Source organism: Silene latifolia, chromosome 8 (genome assembly GCF_048544455.1).
Source record: "Silene latifolia isolate original U9 population chromosome 8, ASM4854445v1, whole genome shotgun sequence".
Classification (NCBI taxonomy): domain Eukaryota; kingdom Viridiplantae; phylum Streptophyta; class Magnoliopsida; order Caryophyllales; family Caryophyllaceae; genus Silene; species Silene latifolia.
Window position 1 is genome coordinate 12,221,196 of NC_133533.1, and position 27,692 is coordinate 12,248,887.

A 27,692-nucleotide genomic window follows, 5' to 3' on the forward strand; every position below is an offset into this window, starting at 1 on the left:
GGATAAGGTTCCGAAGACCGCCTACTGCATCGGGGTTGCCCAGCCCCCTGCAGTTAAGGCTTAAACAATTCATTGGACCCGGCGGGGTTGATTGCTATCAACCTCCGCCTCAGATATCAACACATCCCTGTGTATCGCAACTCTCTTATGACCCAAAGCATCCTCATTGTCCACTTCACACCTATTTCTTTTATTGAATTCATTAGTCAACTCCTCCACTCCAACCCCAACGACACTCCCACACCCTTCAGTACCATCACGCTCCAACCGCACCCACTTCCTAGCTCCACTTCTGATCTGCTCACCACCCCCTGCTCCACCCAGCCCCACTAGCGGATCACTCCCAGCTGCATCTCCCCTTCCCATACACGACAAGTTTAACTTCCCCATTATCGTCCCACTCCGCTTATCACCTACTATTCCCTCAACCGAGACACTAGCAACCCCACCATCCAACCCCATATTCATCGTCCTTAGCCCCGCACTTGCCATCAAATCACTCTCCCTGCCCACCTCAGACCCCCTTGTTTCTCCTTCCTCCATCATAAAACACTGTACAGGCCGCTGCATCCCCTCCCCCGCCATTAAACCATCCTCACCATAGCCTTCCTCCTCATCATGCTCCAAAACGCTGCTTAGTCCCACCTTCCCCTTCCCCTGTACTGTTTTCGATTTAGAAGACAATGCAAATCGACGCAACTTCTCCACCAACGCAACCTCATCTTTCAAAAATTCCTCCTCGAATTCTGGTCTTAAATCTCTGGCCGTTTTTCGTCCATCAACCATCCCCATTCTACCTCCCTTTCGAGGAGAAGCTCACAATCCCTCCCCATATGGCATATCGTCCTCCTCATAAGGACCCCTATCACAGTCCTTGACCCCATGACCCAACACCCCACAACCATAACAAAACAGCGGCAACCGCTCATACTTCACAACAAACGTATCAACTCTTCCACTTGGCATTCGAATTTCAACAGCGGGCTTCAGAGCCTTCCTAATATCGTGCAGAATTCGAATTCGAACCACCCTTTCCAATTCCGGAGCATCAACCTCGTCTTTTGCAACAAACCTACCCAACTGCGCGCCAAGCTTGCTCAAATTCGCCAAATTCGTACGCCCCTTAATAGGAAGATCATAGATACACGCCCACATAGGTAATTGAAACAATGGAGTATCCGATATTCTCCCTTCATCACAAGGATCATTAAAGCACCAAACAAACTTGTCAAAGGGCCAAGGTTGGCCCTCCATAACCTTAGCCTTATCGCGCAAATCCTCGAACTTGAACATAAACAGCTTTTCCCGTGCATCCACCACGCTACCCACAACTTTACCTCTTGGATTCCACAACCGGAGCATTGTATCGATAGCAGCGCGCCCATTAACCGCCTTCAATGCCCAAATCTTGCCCACCAAGATAAGTTCCGTCTTCACCGTTTGATCCTCAACACCCCCAACCACCCATTCGAAAGCCATACTCCCCCTACTACTTCCTTCGTCCACCACTTCTTTCCCCTTCCTACTCCCCATAGTGTTGGGGTTGGTGTCCTTAACAGTTAGTGCAAGGACTTATAAACCTCTAAAAGGATCAAAGGGCATACTTTTGGTATTATTATCAGTTGATCCACGTTTATCAATAACGGTTGGCTTGCTAGATAAGTTTGACGTTATTGTCATACAGATGGCGGTGATCAACTGATCCCTAAAAGTCACACCTATAGGATACGTTCGAGAGATGTGACGGTATGAAAATACAGTCATGTAGATGCCAAATTTGACTAACCAGTTAGTCCGAGTTATTTGACTAGTAATTAGTCAAAATGTGATGTTGAGATATTATATTTAATACGGATTAAATATTATGGGCTAAGGCGAATTAACCAGTTAATTCGTAAAATTAAATATAAGCGTTTTATATTTGATTAATGTATATTGAATTTAATTATACAATATCGTCTTTGTCGGACATGTATTAATACTTCAACTAACCCGTGTTATTAGTTGATGTTTTAATAGCCGATAACCGATGACGATTTATAATAAACCGCGTCATATACATTTAGCGATTTTCGAGCCAGTCCACGAGGTAAAATTAAGAGGAAGTGGAAGCCCACTTCCCCATGCATACCCTCGGTCCAGCCGAACCAAACAAAATGAGAGACTCCCTCTCCTTTTGACCTAGACAATTTCATTTGACAGAAAACTAGGGTTTTGGAGATTATTTTCTCTCTGAAACTGAGATCTCACATCTCGAGAAAAACTCACATCAAGTTCTCCCAATATTGCGAGGCAATCGGAGAACACGTTCTAGCACAAGGGCATTTCTCGGACAAATCTTGGGTGCAACAATTAGGAGGGAATCTCGTTTGATTTCTGTTCTTTACGCCGTGCATCAAAGGACCCGAGGTTGATTCTTTATCTTTATCGTTTTATTGTTGTATTTCGTTTATGACCATTTTTCACATGTTAAATTTACGTTATAGTCCTAAATTTAGAGGGTCATATACGGATATTACCCTACAAGTGGTATCAGAGCGAGGCCACGTAAATTTTCATTGTGATTTTTCATAAATCGATTTGAAACGATTTTGTTTTTGTCATAAAAACCGTGCGGCAGCCTCTCGGCAGAATTTTTTTTTGTTTTGCACACGGCTGTTTTGAAATTTTGTGTCTTGGGAACCGTGTCCAGTTTACACGGTTGCACTTGTTGTTGTTTTGTCTCGAAAACCGTGCCGTTTCATGCATTACACGGCTGTTTTTGTTTCAATTTTCATATTGTTTTATGCATATTGTTGTTTTATACGGAGATTATAACAATATGTCAAGTTTTGTCAAATTGTAAAATTGTTTTGATGCAGTTTTGATCAAAATTGCGTTTGTTTTGTTTCGTCAAAACTGTTTTCACGAGGGTTTTGTATTTTCCTGAAATTTTTGTCCTCGATCGAGCATGTTTTTACTCGATCGAGAGCTTTTTCTGTCTTGTTTTTGTTCGATCGAGTCCCTGCTGTACTCGATCGACCCCTTTCTAAACCCCTCTGCTCGATCGAGTTGTCCTCGTACTCGATCGAGCAGATTTGCTGATAAAAGTACTCGATCGACCACCAGTTTAGTCGATCGAGCACTTTCTGATTGGCCATCCTCTCGATCGACTTGCGATTCAGATCGATCGAGCCCTTTTGTTCCTCGATCGAGCACTTATGTCCCTGGATCGAGGGATTTTGTTTTGGTAGCTTTGAAAATTTATTCTTTTTGCTTTAAATTTTCTTTTGGCCTTATTATGTACTTTATACGGATAATGTACACTCGCTATGATTGTGAAACGGTTCACACACGTACCATTAAGTTATTTTAAAGCGTATTTAAAGTAACGGACTGTATTAGATTAAAATTAAATTGATAGAAGCAGTTTTATCACATGAATTTTAATCATTAAAAGGTGGTTTGGATAAATTTAACATAATTACAGAATTATGTCACGAATGAATTTGTTTTTAGTTGATGCATTTAATTATCGTTTTGTTGAATGCCTTGAATGCCTTTTATTACGTATTTATTTATTTTTGCAAACGGTTGTAACTTAGTGTGGCCTTAGTAGAACGTGTTGCCGTAATGATGGAACACGGTCTTGGTTGTATTTTGAGATCTCGTATCTCCATTTTATTTCTTTTAATTACAGTTTTTAATTAGAATGTAAATAGGTTTATATTTGTAATTTTAAATTGTAATTTTTGAGAAGACCAAAGATGGAGACCGGATGCTCACTCCCGCTACTTGGATCAAGATGGAACATCAAGACAAGCTTCTCGGGTCCAACGGTGGATTCCAAAGTTGTTTTATGTTTTATTTTACTAGGATAGGCCACACTAGGAATTTTTATTTACGTATTGCATTCTTTTATTTATTTTTCCGTAACGATAGTATGCATCATATTCCGCCTAAAAACCAAACCACCTAATAATTGCATGAAAACTGACACATATAGAGGTCACGAGTTAGTTTTCTTTGACATTCGTATGTCACACGATTCATTATAAGCCATCACCCAAATTAATTCATTCACGCAGACGCTAGTTATTCGTTCACTTAATATGAATTATAATTTAGTTGATGGGATCTTCCTCGTATAAACAAAAATTGAGAACGGTCTTTATAGGTCAAACTCCAATGAGTCCCTTCTTCGTCGGTAGGCATAATATGACCCTTTCTACGTCGGGTAAGTTGGAACCGATTGACCTATTTTATCTCAACACTATGGTCACTCGTAAATCCTGTGATCGTGGTGGACTATAGATAGGATTTACGGAAATCTATCGACCAAGAGTTCTTACGGAAGAATTAGCTAAACAGTTGGCTTATCAATTTAATGAAATTGAATCTTGGGATCACTTGTATCATTCTTGAGGGAGATCAATTATGCAAGTGCGAGAGTCTACATGTTTAAAATGAATTTTAAAATAGACTTAAATCACCTCGATGAGTTGCTTATTTCGTTTTGTTTTTCTTTCTTTTCAGTGTAGATCACGAACTTTTAAACTGCTAATAACAAATGGCTGGTTCTACTGATAACCCAATGCCAAGTGCCACATTGGACCGTGAGTCCTGGCTTCGGATCTTCATGAATCGGATGAATCGGTCTACTCGATCAAGAATGATGGATCAAACTTCGCGGACGGGAGGCGGCATTACGGAATGCTGCCGCTGCTGACGGGAAGCTCAAATATCTCTTGGAGCCCATCCCGGCAAACCCAGGTCCCACGGCTAGAGCTGCTGAAATCACCAAGTTTAATGATTTCTGTATGGAAGCGGGTGCGATTAAAAACGTACTCATTTTTGCAATGGAACCCAATTTGCAGAAACGCTTCATAGCCCATGGTGCGAACAAGATTTTCACCACGCTCACCAAGGAATTCTCGAAAGCACCGAGAATCGTGACCTATGAGCATACCACTCGCTTCTTTGATGCGAGACTCCGAAGGGCCAACCAAGTTAGCCCACACATTCTCAGCATGATTGAGAATGTCGAAAAGCTGGAGACCTTTGATTGTAAGATCAGCGAGAACATTGTGATCGACCGCATACTTCACTCACTCCACGATGGTTATTCGCAATTTAGAGCGAATTACTATATGAATGATTTGAAGAAAACTCCCCATGAACTGCACTCCCTCCTCGTACAGACCGAGAAGGACATGAAGTTCAATGGGAGCATGAAACAAGATGTTCTCGTTGTGACAAACAAGGGAAAGGGTAAGGGCAAAGCTCGAGCAAACCTAGCGAGGTAAGGCGAAGTTCAAGAAGTCGGGTTCGGGTAAGAGTGGGCCTGGTGAGTCGAGCACCTCATGAGGCACGACAAAGAGCAAGAATGAAAACATGGAATGCCATCACCGCCACAAGATCGGGCATTGGAGACGCACATGTCCTGTTTATCATGAGGACATAAAAGCGGTCGCGTTAAACCCGTTGGTATGTCTTCTTCTTCTACTTTTATTCATATGATTGAGATTAACCACGCAAGTTACGGAACTTGGGTACTTGATACTGGTTGTGGTTCTCATCTGTGTAATCATGTGCAGGGCCTCCGAAATCTCGAGCCTCTCGTAAAGGGTGAGGTTGACCTGCGTGTCGGGAATGGAGCAAGAGTGGCTGCCGTCTCGAGGAGAACATATGTGATCCAGCTTCCTAGCGGATTTTAGTTATCATTATATGATTGCTATTATGTACCCAGTCTTTCGAAAAACATTATTTCGGTTTACGCACTTGACAAACTTGGTTTTTCATTTGTAATAGAGAATAATACTTGCATTTTCTCTTTACACGATATGATTTATGGCAAGGCAGTCTCCATGAACGGAATTTATGTTTTAGATCAGACCACCGAAATATTACACGTAATGAATAAAAAGGTAAAGGTTGGTGACAAAGATCAAACGTATCTATGGCACTGCCGTATGGGACACATTAATGAGAAACGCGTAAAACAGCTCATCAAAAATGGAGCTATCTCGGCCTTTGATTTTCAATCATTTGGCACGTGTGAATCTTGTCTCATCGGTAAGATGACTCGGATTTTCTTCAAAGGTGTTGGAATGCGCGGCTGGCGACCTATTAGGACTCATACACACGGATGTATGTGGTCCTATGTCAATCACCGCACGAGAAGGCTATAGGTATTTCATCACTTTCACGGACGATTTAAGTAGATATGGCTATGTCTACTTAATGAAGCACAAAAGTGAATCCTTTGAGAAATTCAAGGAATACCAGAATAGGGTACAGAACCTATTAGGTAGGAAGATTAAAACACTGCGTTCGGATCGTGGTGGCGAGTATCTTTCTCACGAGTTTGATCAACACCTAAAGGACTGTGGGATTGCCCTACGCTAACTCCACCGGAACACCTCGGTTGAATGGTGTGTCCGAACGGAGAAATCGAACACTACTTGATATGGTTCGATCCATGATGAGTCACACCGTGTTGCCCGACTCGTTATGGGGTTATGCTCTTATGTCACCGCTCTAATACTTAACCGAAGTCCGTCTAAAGTCATTGACAAGACTCCATATGAACTATGGAAGGGAACGGTCCCTAACTTGTCCTTTATACGGGTTTGGGGCTGCGAGGCTTATGTCAAGTGGAGACCTAAAGATAAGCTCGGCCCGCGATCGGTCAAGACATACTTTATAGGTTATCCTAAAGGAACACTTGGTCATTACTTCTATTCGCCAACCGAACAACGTGTATTTGTTGCGGCCAGGTGCGACATTCTTAGAGAAGGAATTTCTCGAGAATGCAAAGAGTGATAGAACCTTCGACTGTCGGAGATTCCAACCAAACACCGAGCAACCATTGGAGGAACTGTTCCTTCAATCCCGGCTGCAGATGAATATTCCCGAGGAACCTAGGAGGTCGGGAAGAGTCTCTATTCCTCCGGACAGATACATTGGCATGGTCGAGGAACATGACATAGATGACGTTCTACTCTTAACGAGTAGTGAACCCGCAACCTATAAAGGTGCCATGACTAGTTTCGACTCAAAGCTATGGCTTGAGGCCATGCAATCCGAGATGGACTCTATGTATGAGAACAACGTATGGGATCTTGTTGACTTACCTGCTAAGGTTCGTCCCCTTCAATGCAAATGGCTTTACAAGATAAAGCATTCTGTGGAAGGTCAACAAGATATCTATAAAGCACGACTAGTTGCTAAAGGTTTCACCCAAGTGCCAGGCTTGCACTACGATGAAATTTTCGCACCCGTAGTCATGTTGCGTTCCATTCGGATTATCTTAGCGATTGCCGCTTTTCATGACTATGAAATTTGGCAAATGGATGTGAAAACCGCCTTCTTAAACGGATTTTTGGAGGAAGAGTTGTACATGGTACAACCCGAAGGTTTCATCGATCCTTTACATCCTAAGAAAGTGTGCAAACTTAAGCGTTCCATTTATGGACTTAAGCAAGCATCTCGGAGTTGGAATCATCGCTTCGACCAAGTGATTAAAGAAAATGGATTTACTCGATCGGTCGAGGAACCATGTCTTTATATCAAGTCGAGTGGGAGCAAGATTGTCTTCCTAATATTGTATGTCGATGACATACTCCTGATTGGGAATGACATACCTCTCTTAACTTCGGTGAAAGTATGGTTGAAAAACCATTTCCAGATGAAAGATCTGGGAGAGGCACAAAGAATTCTGGGCATCCGTATCTATCGAGATAGATCACGACGGATGCTATCTCTCAGTCAGGAGTCTTACATAGACAAAGTCCTAGAGAGATTCAGCATGACTAACTCCAAGAAGGGGTTCCTTCCTATGGCTCCAGGGGTGCATTTGAGCAAGTCTCGTGCACCGAGAGACACCGGAAGAGAAAGAGCGCATGACACGGATTCCTTATGCTTCGGCTATAGGATCAATCATGTATGCCATGATATGCACACGTCCGGACGTGGCATATGCATTGAGTATGACAATTCGATTCCAACAAAGATCCAGGTGAACCACATTGGCTGGTCAAGAACATTCTTAAGTACCTACGGAGGACTAAAGATTGGGCATTGACTTATGGAGGCGAACAAAAGCTATGCGCAACCGTTCTGCAGATGCTAGCTTCCAAACGGATCGAGATGACTCGAAATCTCGGTCTGGATTCGTTTTTACTCTTAATGGCGCTGCAGATCACCGGAAGAGTTCCAAACAAACTGTTACAACAGATTCTACGACTGAGTCCGAGTACTATGCCGCGTCCGAAGCTACAAAGGAAGCGATATGGATGCGTCAATTCTTACATGGGCTCTCTCGTAGTGCCTAGTTCGAATGACCCGATCACCATCTATTGCGACAATAGTGGTGCCATCTTCCAAGCTAAGGAGCCAAAGTCTAGCAACAAATCTAGACATGTACAACGGAAAGCTCATCTAATCCGAGATTACGTGGAGCAAAAGGAAGTAGTGATAGAAAAGATTGCTACAGATGATAACATAGCAGATCCTCTCACTAAAGCATTACGACAAGATAAGCATGAAGGGCATGTTAATTCCATGGGAATTAAACGTGCTCCTAAGTTGTAGTACTCTTTTATGGATCAGATTCATTCTCTCTTGTACTCTATACGACATCATCGTTTTGATATTTTATATATATATTTTGTTTTTCATGTGGATTTGTACGACAAATTTTGAACACCACAAAGTGAACTGAACGAACATTATATTTTTCAGTCCTTAATTGCCCACATGAGCTGATAACTCTGGCAATTATTTTGTGACGTTGGTTGATGGTGGGTTCAATGAGCCATAAGTCAACCGGTTGACTGACCAATCACAGAGGCGATTTATACGGATATTTCGTAGGACACAATTGTGACATCGACGTGGAGTCCTAAATGTTTTATAACATTCGGTGCCCGGTCGTGGATAGGACCTCCATGGTGATCCTAAGAGTCGATTCTTTTGACTATCGACTGTCTCTTGAGACTAAGGCAGATTTTGGGTGACTTTGGTTTCTTTCTCACGGTCATCCGTAACAGGGGGCCAAGTAGATTTTTTCTGGGTCATTTCATGCTGTGCTTAGATCGGAAGGAGTTCGAGTTGAAGGAAATATTCAGCCTTTATCAGGTACTCGATATTTCTCGGGCCACTCGAGGAGTCAGAATCGAAATGCATGGCCATGCTCAAATACGAATTCGTTTTATCACTTAAGTTACTCTCTAGTCGGGGAAACCACTCTAGATACAGATCGATTGTAAAATACGACCTTTGTGGATCCGGATCTGCAAATTGTTTTACATTGAGTGGGAGAAATTTTAAATGAATATGAGAATCGGTTATCGCACATACACTTGTACGGACAAGTGGGAGTTTGTTGGAGCTTGTGTCCTCCACTTAGTGCGGATAACGTCATTGCACATACACTTGTACGGACAAGTGGGAGCTTGTTGGGGTTGGTGTCCTTAACAGTTAGTGCAAGGACTTATAAACCTCTAAAAGGATCAAAGGGCATACTTTTGGTATTATTATCAGTTGATCCACGTTTATCAATAACAGTTGGCTTGCTAGATAAGTTTGACGTTATTGTCATACAGATGGCGGTGATCAACTGATCCCTAAAAGTCACACCTATAGGATACGTTCGAGAGATGTGACGGTATGAAAATACAGTCACGTAGATGCCAAATTTGACTAACCAGTTAGTCCGAGTTATTTGACTAGTAATTAGTCAAAATGTGATGTTGAGATATTATATTTAATACGGATTAAATATTATGGGCTAAGGCGAATTAACCAGTTAATTCGTAAAATTAAATATAAGCGTTTTATATTTGATTAATGTATATTGAATTTAATTATACAATATCGTCTTTGTCGGACATGTATTAATACTTCAACTAACCCGTGTTATTAGTTGATGTTTTAATAGCCGATAACCGATGACGATTTATAATAAACCGCGTCATATACATTTAGCGATTTTCGAGCCAGTCCACGAGGTAAAATTAAGAGGAAGTGGAAGCCCACTTCCCCATGCATACCCTCGGTCCAGCCGAACCAAACAAAAGGAGAGACTCCCTCTCCTTTTGACCTAGACAATTTCATTTGACAGAAAACTAGGGTTTTGGAGATTATTTTCTCTCTGAAACTGAGATCTCACATCTCGAGAAAAACTCACATCAAGTTCTCCCAATATTGCAAGGCAATCGGAGAACACGTTCTAGCACAAGGGCATTTCTCGGACAAATCTTGGGTGCAACAATTAGGAGGGAATCTCGTTTGATTTCTGTTCTTTACGCCGTGCATCAAAGGACCCGAGGTTGATTCTTTATCTTTATCGTTTTATTGTTGTATTTCGTTTATGACCATTTTTCACATGTTAAATTTACGTTATAGTCCTAAATTTAGAGGGTCTTATACGGATATTACCCTACACATAGATCAAACAAGAGCCCCAAAACCCTGGCAAGAATCGAACCCTAGCAATCTACGACACCAAACTACCAAAACAGCCAAACCCTAATCAGAAAAAGAAACTGAAGCAAAACAAAGAAAAACCAACCTACGAGCACCACCGTAGATAGATACCTTGAGCGGGAAGGAAGAAGCAAAGATAAACTATGACGAAGACTCACACAGGGAAACCCTAAAGAGAAGCCCTAGAGAGACGTTTTTTCTTTCTTATTTCCTTAAAACAATGTCTTTCCTAAGTAAATATTTTCCCTAATTATATTAAAAATAGAGAGTGGGGATCCTCTGTCTCATTTGGTGTCCCAATGTGTGTGTCACTCCAATTATCTTCTAACACATCAACAAATTAATATAATTACTGTAATATTTTATTTTGCAACAAGTAATGTGCAAAAGCTCATCAACAAATTAATATAATTACTGCAATATTTTATTTTGCATCAAGTAATGTGTCAAAAGCTGAGTGGAGTGACACACACAATGGGACACAAAAAATGGGACAAGGAATCCTTACTGAAAAATAGACTAGCAAAATAAAATTGGACCCGAAAAACATTCGAAAACATTTGAATTGATAACTGATCGAACACAAGATGGATAAATTAAATAGTACCCCAAAACCCGATTCCATCTGAATCGTATCGAAACTGAATCGAACTTCGTAATAGCCCATCGGATATATCTAAATCGATTGACCGGAATAAAAAATGTTTATTTCTCATAAATACACTCAAATTTAGGTGTTTTTTAATTGATTATTTATTTATTAATAATATTATGAATTATTACATTCAATTTGAAAAGTATAGGATCCATTTAAGCCATTTTTTTACTCTCAATTCGAGAAAACTATGACCCGAAATTCAACTGAACTGAAATAAACCTGGCCGGGATTGTACCGGATTCGAAATAGCACAACCCGATTAAAGTAGCTAACCATGATGAACCCGATCGAAATCGAGCTGAAATCGAAATTGGTTAAATCCGAATTAAATCAAACCGATTTAACCCGACCCAAAACTTAACCGAATGACCTGTTTGCCGCATCTAATTGAAGTTGGCTTTCTTTTTGGTGCAAATTGAAATTGTCTTTTTTAAAGTCAGTTTTGTGTGATTTTAAATTTCATTATTTTTATTGAGTTACCAGGATTTGGTAACCACTGGATTTACAAAATAAAAGGTCCGAAATCAAGATTGGATTTGGTAACCACTGGATTTGCAAATTGAAATTGTCTTTCTGAATGATATTTTAATCAAACGTAGATAAATAATTGGACACGTGAAAGTTATAATTAAAAACTTGTAACCCTTAATTACTGTCAGTTATTAAATTATTTGTTTGTAGATGATGATATTAAGGTCGGGAAAGCGTATACGTTCTTCAGAGGACGATTTGGAGCGAGATAGGTTAAGTGAATTGCCAGATGATATAATTTTGCAAATGATTTCATGTATGCCTATCATTGATGCTGTTAGAACTGTTTTACTTCGTCGTTTTGGAAACCTTTGGACTTTGGTTCCCACACTCAAGTTTGACATGAGTGCACTTTCTGCGAACTTAAGTCAACAAGAAAGCGATCATATGGGACGACGAGTTTCTTGTTTCATCCGCAATGTATTGATGCTTCACCAAAATCTGTCCATTGATAGATTTCATCTCCTTATAAAGTCCGATTCTAGTTACGAAACATACAAAGCTGCTGCTGCTGATATAACAAAGTGGTTGAGCTTTGGATTCGATAGACAAGCTGAAGAGTTAAGAACGATAAACACCTAAGAGGGGGAGGGGGTGAATTAGGTGTACCTTTTAAAATTTTCTCCCTTACTTGGTTAATTTACTAACACAAGTAGAATCTATTAATACGAGTTTGAGAAACTTAATGGATTGTAAGTTTACAAACGGTACAGCAGGTCTATGCAACAGTATGAGAGACTGTTGCACGGCACTGAGAGTGAGATCAACGTGTAAAAGAGAAGTGATAACAGAACATGAATGTAAATAAACGAACAAGACAGTGTTTAAAAATTGGTTCAGCTCCTACTCCGGAGCCTACGTCCAACCGTTATTTTATTGCTTGTTTAGAAATTTACTCAAACTTAACTAAACCATTACAATGAAATAACTCGCCAACCTACTCCGGTTGCAATGCTTAAAGCTACTCCGCTTCAAGACTTTTTCTTTGCTCGAGGCTACTCCGCTTCAAGACTTAAGGTTCTATCTCAACGGTTTACAGAGTCAGAATCTCAGTGGTTCACTTAAGAACATGGAGATTACAATTAAGACCTAAACACGAGAATCATTGAACATATTCGTTTATGCAACAGTTTAAGCGAACTAGTACCTTGGAGATTATTACGGTTTTAAAAAAAAACAGTTGAAGACTTTTGAAAAACAGAAAACAGTTTTGCAAATGATTGAATAACAAAGCCTTTAATGCTGAAAAGTTTTGCAAAGTGTTTACAGTTAAAAGCTCTTTCCAAGTCTTACCATAAATGAAAACATGAGTTGGCTATTTATAGATAAAGATAGTATGTAGGAGAAGTGTCTTATTACTATTTTAATCTAACACCCATAAGCTTGCAGCGTGGGTTTTCATCTTAGAAATATGCAGAGCAAACATGCTTTGAGAGACTCAAGGTGGCTGCATTTCTTTCAAGATAAAAGGGGTGTTCCCCATAAAGCAAAAGAACATAAGTCATGTTTTTATCATAAAGAAAGCAACTTGCACAAAAGAGATTGGCTATTGTGCAAAACATATTCCTTTTGTTCTTCAGCTTAAATTAGTGTTTGTTTTAAACATAGAAAAGCTTTTCAAAGAGTTTCAAACACTTGTGAGTTTTCACGAAAAATCTCCATACGTTGGTACTAGAAACCATGGTGCAACAGTCTCATGAACTGTTGCATGGTTTTGCCATAACTTATGCGCAAAAGAAATATGCTTAACTACCTCGTTTACAACATTTCTTCTAGACTATGGGCATGCTTGACTTGTCCTTTATCTTGATCATCTTGAACTTCTTTAAGCAACCATGGGATGCTTCAATTTGCTAAAACTTACTAAGAGGTAAACAATTAAATCATAATGAAACTTGGCATCATCAACCAAGTGTTCTAACAAATTCCCCCTTTGATGATGGCAAGTTTTAAATATGTGAAGTTCCCCCTAAGCCCATGGTGGGTCGGTTTTGAGCCAAATAGAAAGAACATCATTTAAACATGATCAAGGTGAGTGGGGGTCAACATGCTTGGCCTAAGTAGAACGTTCAATCATTATAGCTAAGATAAATTTACGGTGAACGTTAGCCGAAGAGTTGTTAGTTAACACATAAACACATAATTTAACTACTTCCCCCTCTTGACATCATCAAGAGAAAGACGATAACATGTTCAAGTAGTACAAAATTAAACCAACAACAAGTGTGCGAAATAAGAGAAAAGAAACAGTCCAGTTTGCATAAGAATTAAGAACAGAGAGTCAAAAGGATAGGAAGGCAATGGTAGGTGAGGCTGCCTCATTCATCATCGGACACATGACTACCCAGAGCTTGCACACGCTCAATAAGATCTTCATTCAGGGTTTTGAGCTCAAAGAACATCTTCCTTAAGAGACTCATTATCCACGACCAATTTGGACACCATGTTCGTAAGCTTGTCTAACTTACGGAGAACAACACCCATATCACCAGTTGAACTAATCTGTTGCACCAGTTTTGCCTCTGCCCGAGAACTTGCGGGTTAACTTGCCATTGTTGATTGCCAAAGTCATTTGAGAAAGCAAACCCATGGTCATGTCATCACTGAGTTTTTCAATACCGGGGCTACCTTTCATGACTGTCTTCATTTTCGTGAAGACAATGGACAACCACATACCATATGGAATCACGGTTTTCTTGTCAAATTTTTCTTTTTGGAGGTCGGGGGCAATCTCATTGATACGGTGAAAGATTAATTGGGGTAGGTTGATGGGACGATGTTTGATAATGTGGTGAATGAGGAGCATCTCAAGGAGAGAGCATCGTCCCCTCTTTGTTATTACTTGGTAAGATGGCTCGGTGAACAAGGTTAAAGGTGAAACGGTGAGGAGCTAGAAGTTCATAGGCGTATATGTTGGTGGTGCCACTGCCATTGTCGGGTCGAAGGGTTCTCATAACCTCACTAGCCATGGTCTCATCAATATCACCCCCGTGGTCTTAGGAAAGGTGGTAAGACCCTCGGCTTTAACCTCAAGGTAGGAGGCAAGTTGGTCAATGGTCAAGACAAAAGGTGTTTGGTTGATAAATGCCGAGAGATTACCAGAAGCAATATCAACCTTGACTGTTGCATAGAACTGAATCAACTCTGATAGATAAACCGGAGAGTGTTTGTCGAGGAGATTAAACCACCCTTGACCAATAATAGCAGATTTGAAGAATGCAAAAGCCGGGGAAGAATCATACCATGTTTTCTTGTAGCGTCTCCCACTGTGGAAGCAGCATGCAAGTATGCCGTGACAGAGCCTGAGGGTGTCATCAGGAAGGCCAAGAGAGTTGAGATGAGCAAGGACCTCGTTTTTGAATGGCTCATCATGGACGGTGACCATCAACTCCGTGCATGTATTGAGAGGAACTTTATCCTCAATGACATCATCCTCTTCCATTGGAAGGACCACCTCCTTCTTCCGTTGGTACCTCGGCTTTTTAGCCGTTCGTGACTTAGATTCCTTCTTTCTTTTGGAACCGATTTGTAGATTTTGTCTTTGGTCAGGGTAGGGGTTTTATTGATGATCGTCATCATCACCAAACAGTTCCGTGATTTTGATTTGGGATTTTGTTTTGGAGTTTTTGGGAAAAAGGGGTTCGAAATCATCATCAACAGTGTCTTCATTTGGGGGTGTATTGATATTTTCAATGTTGGGAGTGGCTTCTTTCTCATGAAAGACTTCCGTTTCAGAATCTTGATTTGGGGGATCAATTTTTTCAGCATTGTTTTCGCTCATTGTTTCTTTTTCTTTTTCAATTTCTTTCTCTCTTTCCTCATCCTTTTCTTCCTTATCATCATTTTTCTCTTCAACAGCATCAACAACCTCTTTTTCTTTCTCTTCTTCAACAACAAAAGTAAACTATTACCTCCTCCTCTTCCTCGGAATCAACATCAACATTGGAGTCCAACATTAAGGAGATTGGTGGACTTCTTTTTAATCCACCACGGCCTCCTCTACCACGGCCTCTTCCTCTGACAGCCATGGATTTTTTTCGTGCAACACTTGTTTTGACTGTTGGTGGTTTGGTAGGAGACGGGGTAGGTTTGTCGGATTTTTCAGTAGATGCAGCGGACTGTGTGACCATTTTTTGCTGGGCAATGAATTTGGGGTTGAAGGTATTTCGAAGGTTTTGAAGTTCTCTTCTTTTTGAATTTTTGGGAGCCATTTATGTGGGTGATGGTTTTGACGGTTTTGGGAGATGAAAAGAGGTTGAGGGAATCTTTGAGTGTTTGAAGGAGTTGTGGGTAAATGGGAAAGTGGGATTGATGGACGGTTGGGGTATTAAAGAGGGAGTGGGTAAGAGTTGAGGTGGAGTAAAAGTGGAGACAAGAGTGGTATATGATGTGCTTTGGATTAGACATAAAGTGGCGCAAAGCTCAATGCACAAAAATCCTAATGCAAAATGTAGAGTCCAATGCAATTGTTTCGGCACACTTGTTTATATGGTAATTTAGACATTTTAAACTTGAGAACACATAGGCATCATTTCATCTCTAGTCAATCATATAGGAGAGATAATTTTAATTTATGTCACATGTCGCCTAACAAACCAATTTCCAACCGAAGTTTTACGAATTGTTCTCTTTCTAACGGTTTTGTAAAAATATCCGCAATTTGATTTTCCGTTCTACAGAAGTTTAGACATATATTTCCTTTTTCCACTTGATCACGTAAAAAATGATGCCTTATATCAATGTGCTTAGTCCTAGAATGTTGTATTGGATTTTTCGAGATGTTAATGGCACTTGTATTATCACAGAATATAGGAGTAGTTTCGAAAATAAGACCGTAATCACGCAATTGTTGTCGTACCCAAAGAATTTGAGCACAACAAAGAGCGGCACTTACATACTCACTTTCGGCCGTGGATAGAGCAACGGTATTTTGCTTCTTGGATGCCCATGAGATAAGGCACGGTCCTAAGAAGGTGGCAATACCCGAGGTGCTTTTTCTATCCAATGAACTCCCTGCATAATCTGCATCTGAAAATCCTACAAGATCAATGTCATAGTGAGTTGGGTACCAAAGGTATAAACCTTGTGTTCCAATCAAATACCTAAAAATCCGTTTGACGGCTTTGAAGTGTGATTCTTTAGGATTTGATTGGAAGCGCGCACACACACATACACTAAATTGTATGTCGGGTCGACTAGCGGTTAAATAAAGCAATGAACCGATCATACCTCGATATACCCTTTCACTAACACTCTTACCATTTTCGTCCTTGTCCGTTAAGCTTGGCAATCATAGGTGTAGGCATAGGGTTCGAGCTAGTTAACCCAAACTTACTTATCATTTCTTTTAAGTACTTTTGTTGGTGAATCATAGTCCCTTTTTCATTTTGCTTAATTTGAAGACCAAGGAAAAATCCAAGTTCTCCCATCATGCTCATTTCAAATTCAGAAGTCATAAGATCCGAAAAGTACTTATAAAGAATGTTGTTAGTTGCTCCAAAAATAATGTCATCGACATATACTTGCACAAGCAACAGTTCCTCTGACTGTGACTTGATAAACAATGTCTTATCAACTGAACCACGTACAAAGCCGTTTTCTAATAGAAATTTGGAAAGCCTATCATACCAGGCTCGGGGAGCCTGTTTTAAACCGTAGAGTGCTTTGTCAAGTTTAAATACGTGATTAGGGAACTCATTGTTTAAAAAGCCCGGGGGTTGTTCGACAAAAACTTCTTCTTCAAGATAGCCATTTAAGAAAGCAGTTTTAACATCCATTTGAAAAAGTTTTATGCCAATATGAGATGCAAAGGCTACGAGCATTCGTATGGCTTCAAGCCTAGCTACTGGTGCAAAGGTTTCATCGTAATCAATCCCTTCTTGTTGATTAAACCCTTGTACCACTAGTCTAGCTTTATTTCTTAGGATTTCTCCAACATCATCAAGCTTGTTGCGATAGACCCATCTCGTACCAATTACAGTACGTTGAGATGGTCTAGGGACCAGATGCCATACCTTGTTTCTCTCAAATTGCTCCAATTCCTCTTGCATAGCCGTGACCCAATATTCATCGGTTAGTGCCATTGTGATATTTGTGGGTTCGATTTGTGAAATGAATGCTTCAAAAGCACAGTGATTTTGGAGTGATGATCTGGTTTTTATTCCTGAGGTAAGGTCACTGGTTAAGTTTGATAGAGGATGGGAGCCTTGATGCTTCCATTTCTTTGGAGCAAGGATGTTAGAAGTTTCATCTGTTTCGGTTGGTTCTGATGCAACAAAGTGTCATGAATCGCTGCATTGGAATATTGTGTGAGTGTGTTTGTGGATTGGTCTCAATTTGGTTAGTGATTGGTTCACTACACTCCTCATTCCCCCTGGATGAGCTAGCTTCACTTTGAGATGAGGGAGGGTTAATTCCCCCTGAATTCTGGTCAGCCTCCTCATGTGACGGTGGCTCCAACTGTTGTTCAGCTTCTTCCACTACTTGATCCATGTCATGACGTATCATTCCAATTTCAAAGTCATCGTCTTCCTCATCATCATCTTCATTATTAACCTGTGTTTTTGAAACAAAGAGACTAGATTCGTCAAATATTATATGAACGCTTTCTTCCATTTTCATGGTTCTCTTGTTATAAACTTTGTAGGCTTTACTATGATCAGAATAACCAACAAAAACACCTTCATCGCTACGAGCATCAAATTTGCCTAGGTTATCTTTTCCATTATTGTGCACAAAACATTTACTACCAAAGCATTTTAAATGTGAGATGTTAGGTTTTCTTCCTCGTAGTAATTCATAAGGAGTTTTCTCGATGATTTTTCTAATCATGACTCGATTATAGATGTAACAAGATGTGTTCACGGCCTCTGCCCAAAAATTTCTTGGTACTTTAGAGCTAATGAGCATTGTCCTAGCCATATTTTCAAGAGTTCGATTCATTCGTTCCACAACCCCATTTTGTTGAGGAGTTCTTGCGGCCGAGAAATTGTGGCTAATACCGTACTCATTGCAATAGGACTCAAATGATAAATTCTCAAATTCGGTTCCATGGTCGGATCTCAAGGAGACAAGTTTATAACCAAATTTGTTTTGGACCTTTTTAACCCAAATTAAGAATTCATCGAAAGTTTGATCTTTAGAGCTTAAGAAAAGAAGCCAAACAAATCTTGTAAAATCATCAACAATGACACAAATATAGCGACTTCCACCTTTACTAACAATACGCATTGGTCCACATAAGTCTATGTGAATAAGTTCAAGAGGTAAGGAAGTGCTAACAATCTTTTTGGATTTAAAGGAGCATTTTACTTGTTTGCCTTTAACACAATCGTCACAAAGTGATTTGAATTCAAATTTGATGTTAGGAATGCCATCAACTAAATCAAGCCTCTTAAGGGTGTTAAGTGTTTTAGCATTTACATGACCAAGTCGTTTATGCCAAAGCCAAGGGTCATTCTTTTGGACACTCATGCATGATAGTGTTTGACTTGACAATGAGTATAAGTTAGTCATGTAAACATCTTTGACACGTTTACCTTGAAGAATGAGTTCTTTTGTTTTTCCATCAATTATTCTGCATTCACTAGCAAGAAATTCAACGATGTTACCTCGATCACACAATTGTGATATGCTTAGAAGATTGTGTTTCAAACCTTTGACAAGCAACACTTTGTCGACACATAGTGACCTTGACTTACCAACTTTTCCAATACCAATGATTTCACCTCGTTTGTTGTCACCGAAGGTCACCATGCCACCATCGTAGGCTTCTAGCGAAAGGAATTGGTTTTCATCTCCCGTCATGTGACGAGAACATCCACTATCTAAGTACCAATTGCTTTCACCTTTCGCTAATGCCTACAAGAGATTAAACAGTTAGTTTAGGAACCCAAACAAGTTTGGGTTCCTTCTTAACACACCTTTCTTGACTTCTTTCCCTCTAGTATGAATATTTTTAACCACTTTAGTACTCCTTTCTAGGTCGAGGACTCTCTTTTCACAACCATTGAACTCATGACCAGTTTTACCACAGTAATTGCAGATAATGTACTCGGGAAGGCCAAAGATACTTTCTTCTTCGAAAATCGTTATGCTTGGGTCTTGATTTCGAGTGCAACAGTGCGTAGAACTGTTGCACTTGAAACCAAGTCCACCATTTTTTGCATGGTTTTCATATTCTTGAGATTGTTTTAGAAGAAACTCCAAGACATTCTGACTTCCTTCCCATTTCAAGTAGAACATTTTAGCTTCATCTAGCTCTTTAGTTAGTTTGTCAATTTTAGCAAGATGATCAAGATTTAATTTACCTACTTTGTCAAACGCATGTTTAGCATGCTTTACTTCGTCACTAAGCAGTAATCCAATTTGCTCAAGTTGCTTGTTATCTCTTTTGCACAGGGTGAGGTCAGCTAACGTGGAGTCACGTTCTTTAGTTAGTGAAGACACATGTTTTGTGAGAGTCTCAATTTCCTTCATAGACTCAGATGCAACAGTTTCATCATTTGTTGCATGGATTTGTTCAACCCTTTTCAAAGTTTCAATTTGAGCTAGAAGATCATCATTTGAGTTTTGCACTCGATCTAAGGCACTTTTAGCATGACTTGACTCATCATTTAGCATTTCAGATATTTTGATAAGATCTTCTTTTTCATTTTGACATGTTGTAAGATCAATCAAGAGTTGGTCACGTTCTTTGGTTAGTGAGAACACAGTTTTGTCAAGAGAGTCTTCTCCCTTGTTAGACCCAGATGCAGCTTTGTATTGATTTGTTATATGTATTTCATCAACCTTTTTAGCAAGAAACAGATTCTGTTTTCGGAGTTTTTTAATCTCCTTTTCAAGACTCAAAGATGAACTAGGTTGATCTACCTCATTTAGACATTCTTTTAGACCAACATTTTCTTCAGCTATATCCTCAATTTCAGTTTGCATAGCCTCTAATTTATTGCTTTGGATACGACACTTATCTATGAATTGATCTAAGAGATGACAGATCTTGTCTTTAGAGAAAGATCGAACCTTTTTCTTGAGTTTATTTACCTCAAGGTCGAATCAATCGAGTCCACCGAATGAGCCATAAGACATTTGACATTTTCTTTCTTTGTTGACTTTGGAACATCATTGCTTGACTGAGACGAGATACTAAGTTTGGCATCCAATTCTTCCTCAAGGACATCGTCCTCATCGAATCGAGACATTCCCCAAATGGCAGTCATTACTTTGCTTTTGTATTCTCTTTTAGCAAACTCACGCTTTTCTTTAGACTTAATGTCATTCCACTTTGGGCATTCTTTGATTTGGTGACCTTTGTCACCACATTTGAAGCAACCAACAGTGGAGGTAGACTTTCTCTTGGGAAAGCGTCGCTTGTTAGTATAGTTATTAGGCCTTTGAGAGTTTCGACCATTTATCATCCCAACAATGTTTTTGGTGAACATTGCAAACTCATCATCTTCATCCTCCTCATCACTTGAGAGAGCATAAAGAGCAAGTCCTTTCCCTTTAGAGCTTTCACCGGATCGCTTCATGAGAGTTAACTCATGAGCCATGAGTGAGCCCATAAGTTCATCAAGGGATAACAAAGAGAGGTCTTTTGCTTCCTCAATAGCCGTAACCTTTGGTTGCCATTTTTCAGATAGGCTACGAAGGATTTTACGTACTACATCCTCGGATTCAAAGTTTCTACCTAGACCCTTGAGGTCATTAACAATACTAGAGAAACGAGAAGACAGACTATTAATTGACTCATCTTTACCCATGTTGAACATCTCATATTGTTGCATGAGAAGATCAACACGATATTTTTTGACTTGTGACGTTCCCTCATAAGCAAGGTTTAGGGTGTCCCAAATTTCTTTTGCCGAGTCACAACCGGATATCCGGTTGATCTCTTGTTCACCGATGCCATATTGAAGGATGGACATGGCTTTAGAGTTTTTCTCGACCTTTCTATAATCAGCCTCAACATATTTGTCCTCGCTTTTGATAGACTTAGTGCCATCGGCATTAGTCACCTCAATTTTGAAGGGACCATTTTGAATGATCAACCAACACTCGTAGTCCGTACTTTTAACATAGTGCTCCATGCGATGTTTCCACCAGGCATAGTTTTCTCCCTTAAAGATGGGATACTTAGTATGTTTTGAATCGTCCATAACTAGGGGATCAACTCTTTGGTTTTAACCAATATCAAGAGCCGAGGCTCTGATACCAATTGAAGAGTTAAGAACGATAAACACCTAAGAGGGGGAGGGGGTGAATTAGGTGTACCTTTTAAAATTTTCTCCCTTACTTGGTTAATTTACTAACACAAGTAGAATCTATTAATACGAGTTTGAGAAACTTAATGGATTGTAAGTTTACAAACGGTACAGCAGGTCTATGCAACAGTATGAGAGACTGTTGCACGGCACTGAGAGTGAGATCAACGTGTAAAAGAGAAGTGATAACAGAACATGAAAGTAAATAAACGAACAAGACAGTGTTTAAAAATTGGTTCAGCTCCTACTCCGGAGCCTACGTCCAACCGTTATTTTATTGCTTGTTTAGAAATTTACTCAAACTTAACTAAACCATTACAATGAAATAACTCGCCAACCTACTCCGGTTGCAATGCTTAAAGCTACTCCGCTTCAAGACTTTTTCTTTGCTCGAGGCTACTCCGCTTCAAGACTTAAGGTTCTATCTCAACGGTTTTGAGAGTCGAATCTCGGTGGTTCACTTAAGAACATGGAGATTACAATTAAGACCTAAACACGAGAATCATTGAACATATTCGTTTATGCAACAGTTTAAGCGAACTAGTACCTTGGAGATTATTACGGTTTTAAAAAAAAACAGTTGAAGACTTTTGAAAAACAGAAAACAGTTTTGCAAATGATTGAATAACAAAGCCTTTAATGCTTTGAAAAGTTTTGCAAAGTGTTTACAGTTAAAAGCTCTTTCCAAGTCTTACCATAAATGAAAACATGAGTTGGCTATTTATAGATAAAGATAGTATGTAGGAGAAGTGTCTTATTACTATTTTAATCTAACACCCATAAGCTTGCAGCGTGGGTTTTCATCTTAGAAATATGCAGAGCAAACATGCTTTGAGAGACTCAAGGTGGCTGCATTTCTTTCAAGATAAAAGGGGTGTTCCCCATAAAGCAAAAGAACATAAGTCATGTTTTTATCATAAAGAAAGCAACTTGCACAAAAGAGATTGGCTATTGTGCAAAACATATTCCTTTTGTTCTTCAGCTTAAATTAGTGTTTGTTTTAAACATAGAAAAGCTTTTCAAAGAGTTTCAAACACTTGTGAGTTTTCACGAAAAATCTCCATACGTTGGTACTAGAAACCATGGTGCAACAGTCTCATGAACTGTTGCATGGTTTTGCCATAACTTATGCGCAAAAGAAATATGCTTAACTACCTCGTTTACAACATTTCTTCTAGACTATGGGCATGCTTGACTTGTCCTTTATCTTGATCATCTTGAACTTCTTTAAGCAACCATGGGATGCTTCAATTTGCTAAAACTTACTAAGAGGTAAACAATTAAATCATAATGAAACTTGGCATCATCAACCAAGTGTTCTAACACAAGCCAAGGAAATCAAAGTATCTTATAAATCCGACTATTTTTCTAGCAGTGCGTTCGCAGTCTTGCCTAAGCTCACGAGTCAGTTTAAGCTCACGAGTCAGTTTCTTGTAACACTTGATCTTGCTTATTTTGAATTCGAGGAAGAATTTCAAGTCAAGTTAGGATCCCTAAAGAAGTTATCACTTGATCATATTCATATGAGCGATAAAATTTTCCAAAGATTTATATCTGGATGTCCTTCGTTACAAGAGTTGGTTATTGTGAATCCTTATCAGATGACGAAGCTAAGTGTTAGTGCTCCAAACATTGAAAAATTATCTCTTGTTCTTATTGATGACTATCAGTGGAACGATCCCCCGTCGCTTTATTTACCCAACCTTACAAATTTGAATTTGTATACTGATGATGCTTTCCGACTAGACATCATCGACGTTTCATCTGTTCGCGATATCAACATCCATTATAGTTTCTATGGTATGTATCGTAAGTGCTACGACCCGCTTACAGCAAATGAAATGTTGGTTCGGAAGTTTGAAGGTACTGAAGTTTTTCGACTGTCAAGGGATCCTTCCAAGGTATGTTCTTCGGCTTTTTATACATGATTCTTGAATTCTTGTGCTTTCTATCAATAAATCATGACATATTATCAGTAGACTTATTGCTATACGGCGTTGATTGAGAAATTATCAGAATTACTAATGTTAATTTCCTTTGATTTCAGTTATTCCTCCATGAAATACGAAAATTCCATCTTGCACAATGTAGATGGAAGCGTATAATTCTGGAATTGGGCGAGTTCGGGGAAAGCTTTTTCTTGGGCATTTATCATTTGATGAGAAGTTTAAAACACCTGGAAGAACTCATTTTATACACGATAGAGGCAAGTGTATTTAACACCTTTACGTCTCCTATAAGACTGTCTTATAAATAGAAGCATCATAGTGTTATATAAAGTAAGAATCGTGTAATCAAATTGACGGTTAGTCTTTTCTCCTATATAATGTCAGGAATTCGATGCCTCTACCAACTTGCTCGGAGTAGAATTTCTTTCTCCTTATGTGACACCACAACTTAAGACCATCACCGTGCATGGCTATTGGAAATCTTGGAAGGGTCAGCTTCGACTAATAGAATTTTTGCTCAAAGGCGCAACTGTTTTGGACAAATTGGTAATTGTCCTCATGAAGCATCGATTAAAGGAAGCAGAGGAGCTTGAATTCATTAACCAAGTCTTGAGCTTCCCGAAGGCCTCGCCAAGTGCCAGGGTAATCTTTGCTTGACGTGTATAGTTTATGACCGAAAAGATGCTAACTTTTATAGGACATGACATGTACAAGCTTTCGTTTTTGAGGAATCTAATTAAAAGGAACTCCGAGAATCTATGATGATGTTAGAACTTAGAAACTACCTCCGCGTGTCTGTCTCCATATGGTAATATCAGTTTTGATCTTGCATCCTTGGGCTCCTTTTCTCATGTGTAGACGGATATGAGCAGAATCATACGACTGTTCAATCCGAAAGTCAATAGGCGGTAAAAGACTAAAACCTGTGGTAAGTGGGGTGGAGAAATTCACCTGGGATATAAAAGGAGAGACGATGGTCTCACGGTTTTCATTCAATAATTCAATAAACAAAGGAGTTGTAACTAACTAAAACACTTGTAACAGAATTCTGTTACATGTTTGTTACCGTTAACTACCGTGTGAAACTAGAAAAATTTTAAGGTCCACCGGGTGTACAAGAATATCGTACATGCTAGCCAATGAGATGCCTTAGTTTTTACTTTATTAAGATTAGAGTCCGTTAATAACTACTCCTATTTTACATACCAGTTTTCTAAAATTACTCCCTGAAAATGCACTATCGAAAATTTCTTCAAACTCCAACTTAAGTCACTTATTCCGTATGTTTTATAAACTTATTACGTTTGTGACTTAGCTAATTTCAGTGTAAGACATCAGATAATTTCGGGAATTTTTTGGTCAATATTTGGCCCTTGAACATCTACAGCGACCATGTATTACTTGTAAATAATAATCCATAGATAGTTTCATATCGAGAGCACAGGCGTATCCTAGTGTTCTGTTCATATCCTCGTACTCTTGAGAAACGGAGCCTAGGAGTTTTGAGTATTCATCTCAAAATCAATTACGATATATGCAACAGATATTGTATCAAAATAATGTTGCAGTAAATTTCAGGGCCTCTATAATTCAATCACGATACAATCATAATCATAATTAGGACTAAAATTACAGCTCCGTAAAGACGAATTATATCAGAACTAGGTAAGCGATATTAGGGTGTCATACTGTCATTAGAATTCTACATACAGAACCAGAACCAGTGCGATGAACTGTAGAACAATCTTACAGTTTTTCATTAGGACACAAATTGTTTCTTGTTATACCTCCAAACTCACCTTATTATGTTAGAACTCGAGTTATTCAATATTATTTTATTAAGAGTTTGATGTTATCTAAAAAACTCCGATTCATAAGTATAAATACTGTAACTCTCCTTTAACATCTTACACAACTTAAACCATCCGATCAATTAAATCAGAATTGAGAATCAGCCTCTACAACAACATGATGAAGGGAGTTTTCGTTTTTCTACCTCTACTCTTCGCCATCACTTTTGCTCAAGGTCAATATTCCGCCGCCTCTGCTGATACGAATGACGAGAAAATCCACTTCCCATTCCACGGAATCCCGTTCCATGGATACCATCATCACCCATACATCCCCCATCACTATTACCTACCACATCCACACTTTCCTCATCGATTTCCACACCCGTTTCCATTCCCAAGCCAGCCTCCGTCTTCCCCTTCTACCCCTTCCGACAACAACGACAATTATCAAATCCCTGACGAGAAAATCCCATTCCCATTCCCATTCCACGGATTCCCGTTCCATGAACACCATCATCACCTATTCCCACCTCACTTTCCCATACATCCACACTTTCCCCATCGATTTCCACACCCATTCCCGTTCCCATTCCCGAGCCAGGCTCCATCTTCGCCTTCTACCCCTTCTGATAACGGAAGCCAGTGACGGATTCTTGTCCGTATAACAATCACTTTCTAGCACACCTTGCTGCTCAACATTGCGGAGCTCCATATCCTTCTAGTTAATATTATTTCGTAGTTTCATACAATAAATATTTTACGATAGTAGTTAAGTAGGTTTATGGAGATTGTTGAGCTTATTGCGTTGATGATGACAAACCAAATGTTACTAACGTTTTCTCTTAAGTTTACTTAATAGGAATTGTCGACTTGTTGATTCAAGACGATTGAAGCATTGGATGAAGACCGCCTTGTATTTAATTTGGGTCATTAGAATTGAGATAGAAAATATTGAGTTTGCTATGCCAAGGCAACAGTGTCGCCCACTGTTGCTGTTCTAGACGAATAAACCATGCTTTCCCAAAGATGTCTTTTAAATTGTTAAACAAGTTTGTGAAAAATTCCAACCAACTATTCTGAAAAGTTGGTTTAGTTGGTATCATGTAAGCTTTGCCCAAATTGGTTAAATGTTTTAAGGTTGATTTTTTTGAAAGCACTTTTACAACCTTCCTTTCTTGTCCAAGTCACATGTGTGACTCTTGGCTAGGAAAGGAAACTTATCTTTTCAAAAGATGGTTTTCAGATTAACCATTTTGGTGCAAGAAAGAAAACTCCAACTGAAATGTTTTGTCACATACTACTTGTCTTTGGATTGACTTTCAAACTTGATTTTTTATATTAAAAGACTCCTCCTTTTTTCTCTATAAAAGGAGTGCTTCATTCCTTGAGAATGCACGCACTTTTCACTTTGTCAAAATCTGAGAAAGAGATAGAAAAACATTTGCAAAAGCTCTTAATATTTTCAAGTGTCTAAAATCTTTTAGTTGCAAATTTTTCTTATTTCTTATGAGTCTCAAATTGGTTTATTCATCTAGTATGACATAGCTCAATATCTTCTTTCTCTTAGTTAGATCGACATTGAGTCTCTCCCGTTCTTAAGTGAACAAATTAGAGACATTTGATCTTGTAACTACTTGAGAATTAGATGAGCTTTAGAAACGGAGTAGTTTCTTGAATAGCACAATCGGAGTAGATTGTGGGGATCTCATTGTAATAGAATAATTGTAGTTAGAGTTAATTACATTATCAAATTATTAATGAGAAGTAGATTGGACGTAGGCCTATAGAGTGTAGGCCGAACCAATTCAAAACTGATTGTGTTGATCTTATTTCGTTTATTTATTTCCGCTGCAATTCTTAGTTTGTCGTTTTTATTATCTTCAGCAACAATCTACTATCTTTGTCACGTTGGTCCGTTGTTTACGCTTTATACAAAGACAACAAGTTACATCCGTTACACTGTTGCCTTCATCATAACCAACGACACTTCTTTTAATCTCCATTTAAAAGAGGTTGTGTTAGGTATTTG

General features: G+C 39.2%; 3 protein-coding genes across 3 annotated transcripts; 2 read left to right on the top strand and 1 right to left on the bottom strand.

The window, feature by feature from the left end:
• Positions 1-816: 816 nt before the first annotated feature.
• LOC141594694 (uncharacterized) lies at positions 817-1,533 on the bottom strand. The gene has a single exon (XM_074414694.1). The coding sequence runs from the start codon at positions 1,531-1,533 to the stop codon at positions 817-819; it is 717 nt and encodes a 238-aa protein (XP_074270795.1).
• Positions 1,534-11,812: 10,279 nt separating this feature from the next.
• On the top strand, positions 11,813-12,433 carry LOC141594695 (F-box/FBD/LRR-repeat protein At5g56420-like). Its single transcript, XM_074414696.1, has 2 exons — positions 11,813-12,219; positions 12,376-12,433. Exons 1-2 carry the CDS (start codon positions 11,813-11,815, stop codon positions 12,431-12,433), a joined length of 465 nt encoding a protein of 154 aa, XP_074270797.1.
• An 11,089-nt stretch (positions 12,434-23,522) lies between these two features.
• LOC141594696 (uncharacterized) lies at positions 23,523-24,527 on the top strand. The gene is made up of 2 exons (XM_074414697.1): positions 23,523-23,822; positions 24,255-24,527. The coding sequence occupies exons 1-2, from the start codon at positions 23,523-23,525 to the stop codon at positions 24,525-24,527; spliced, it is 573 nt and encodes a 190-aa protein (XP_074270798.1).
• The last annotated feature ends 3,165 nt before the right edge of the window (positions 24,528-27,692 follow it).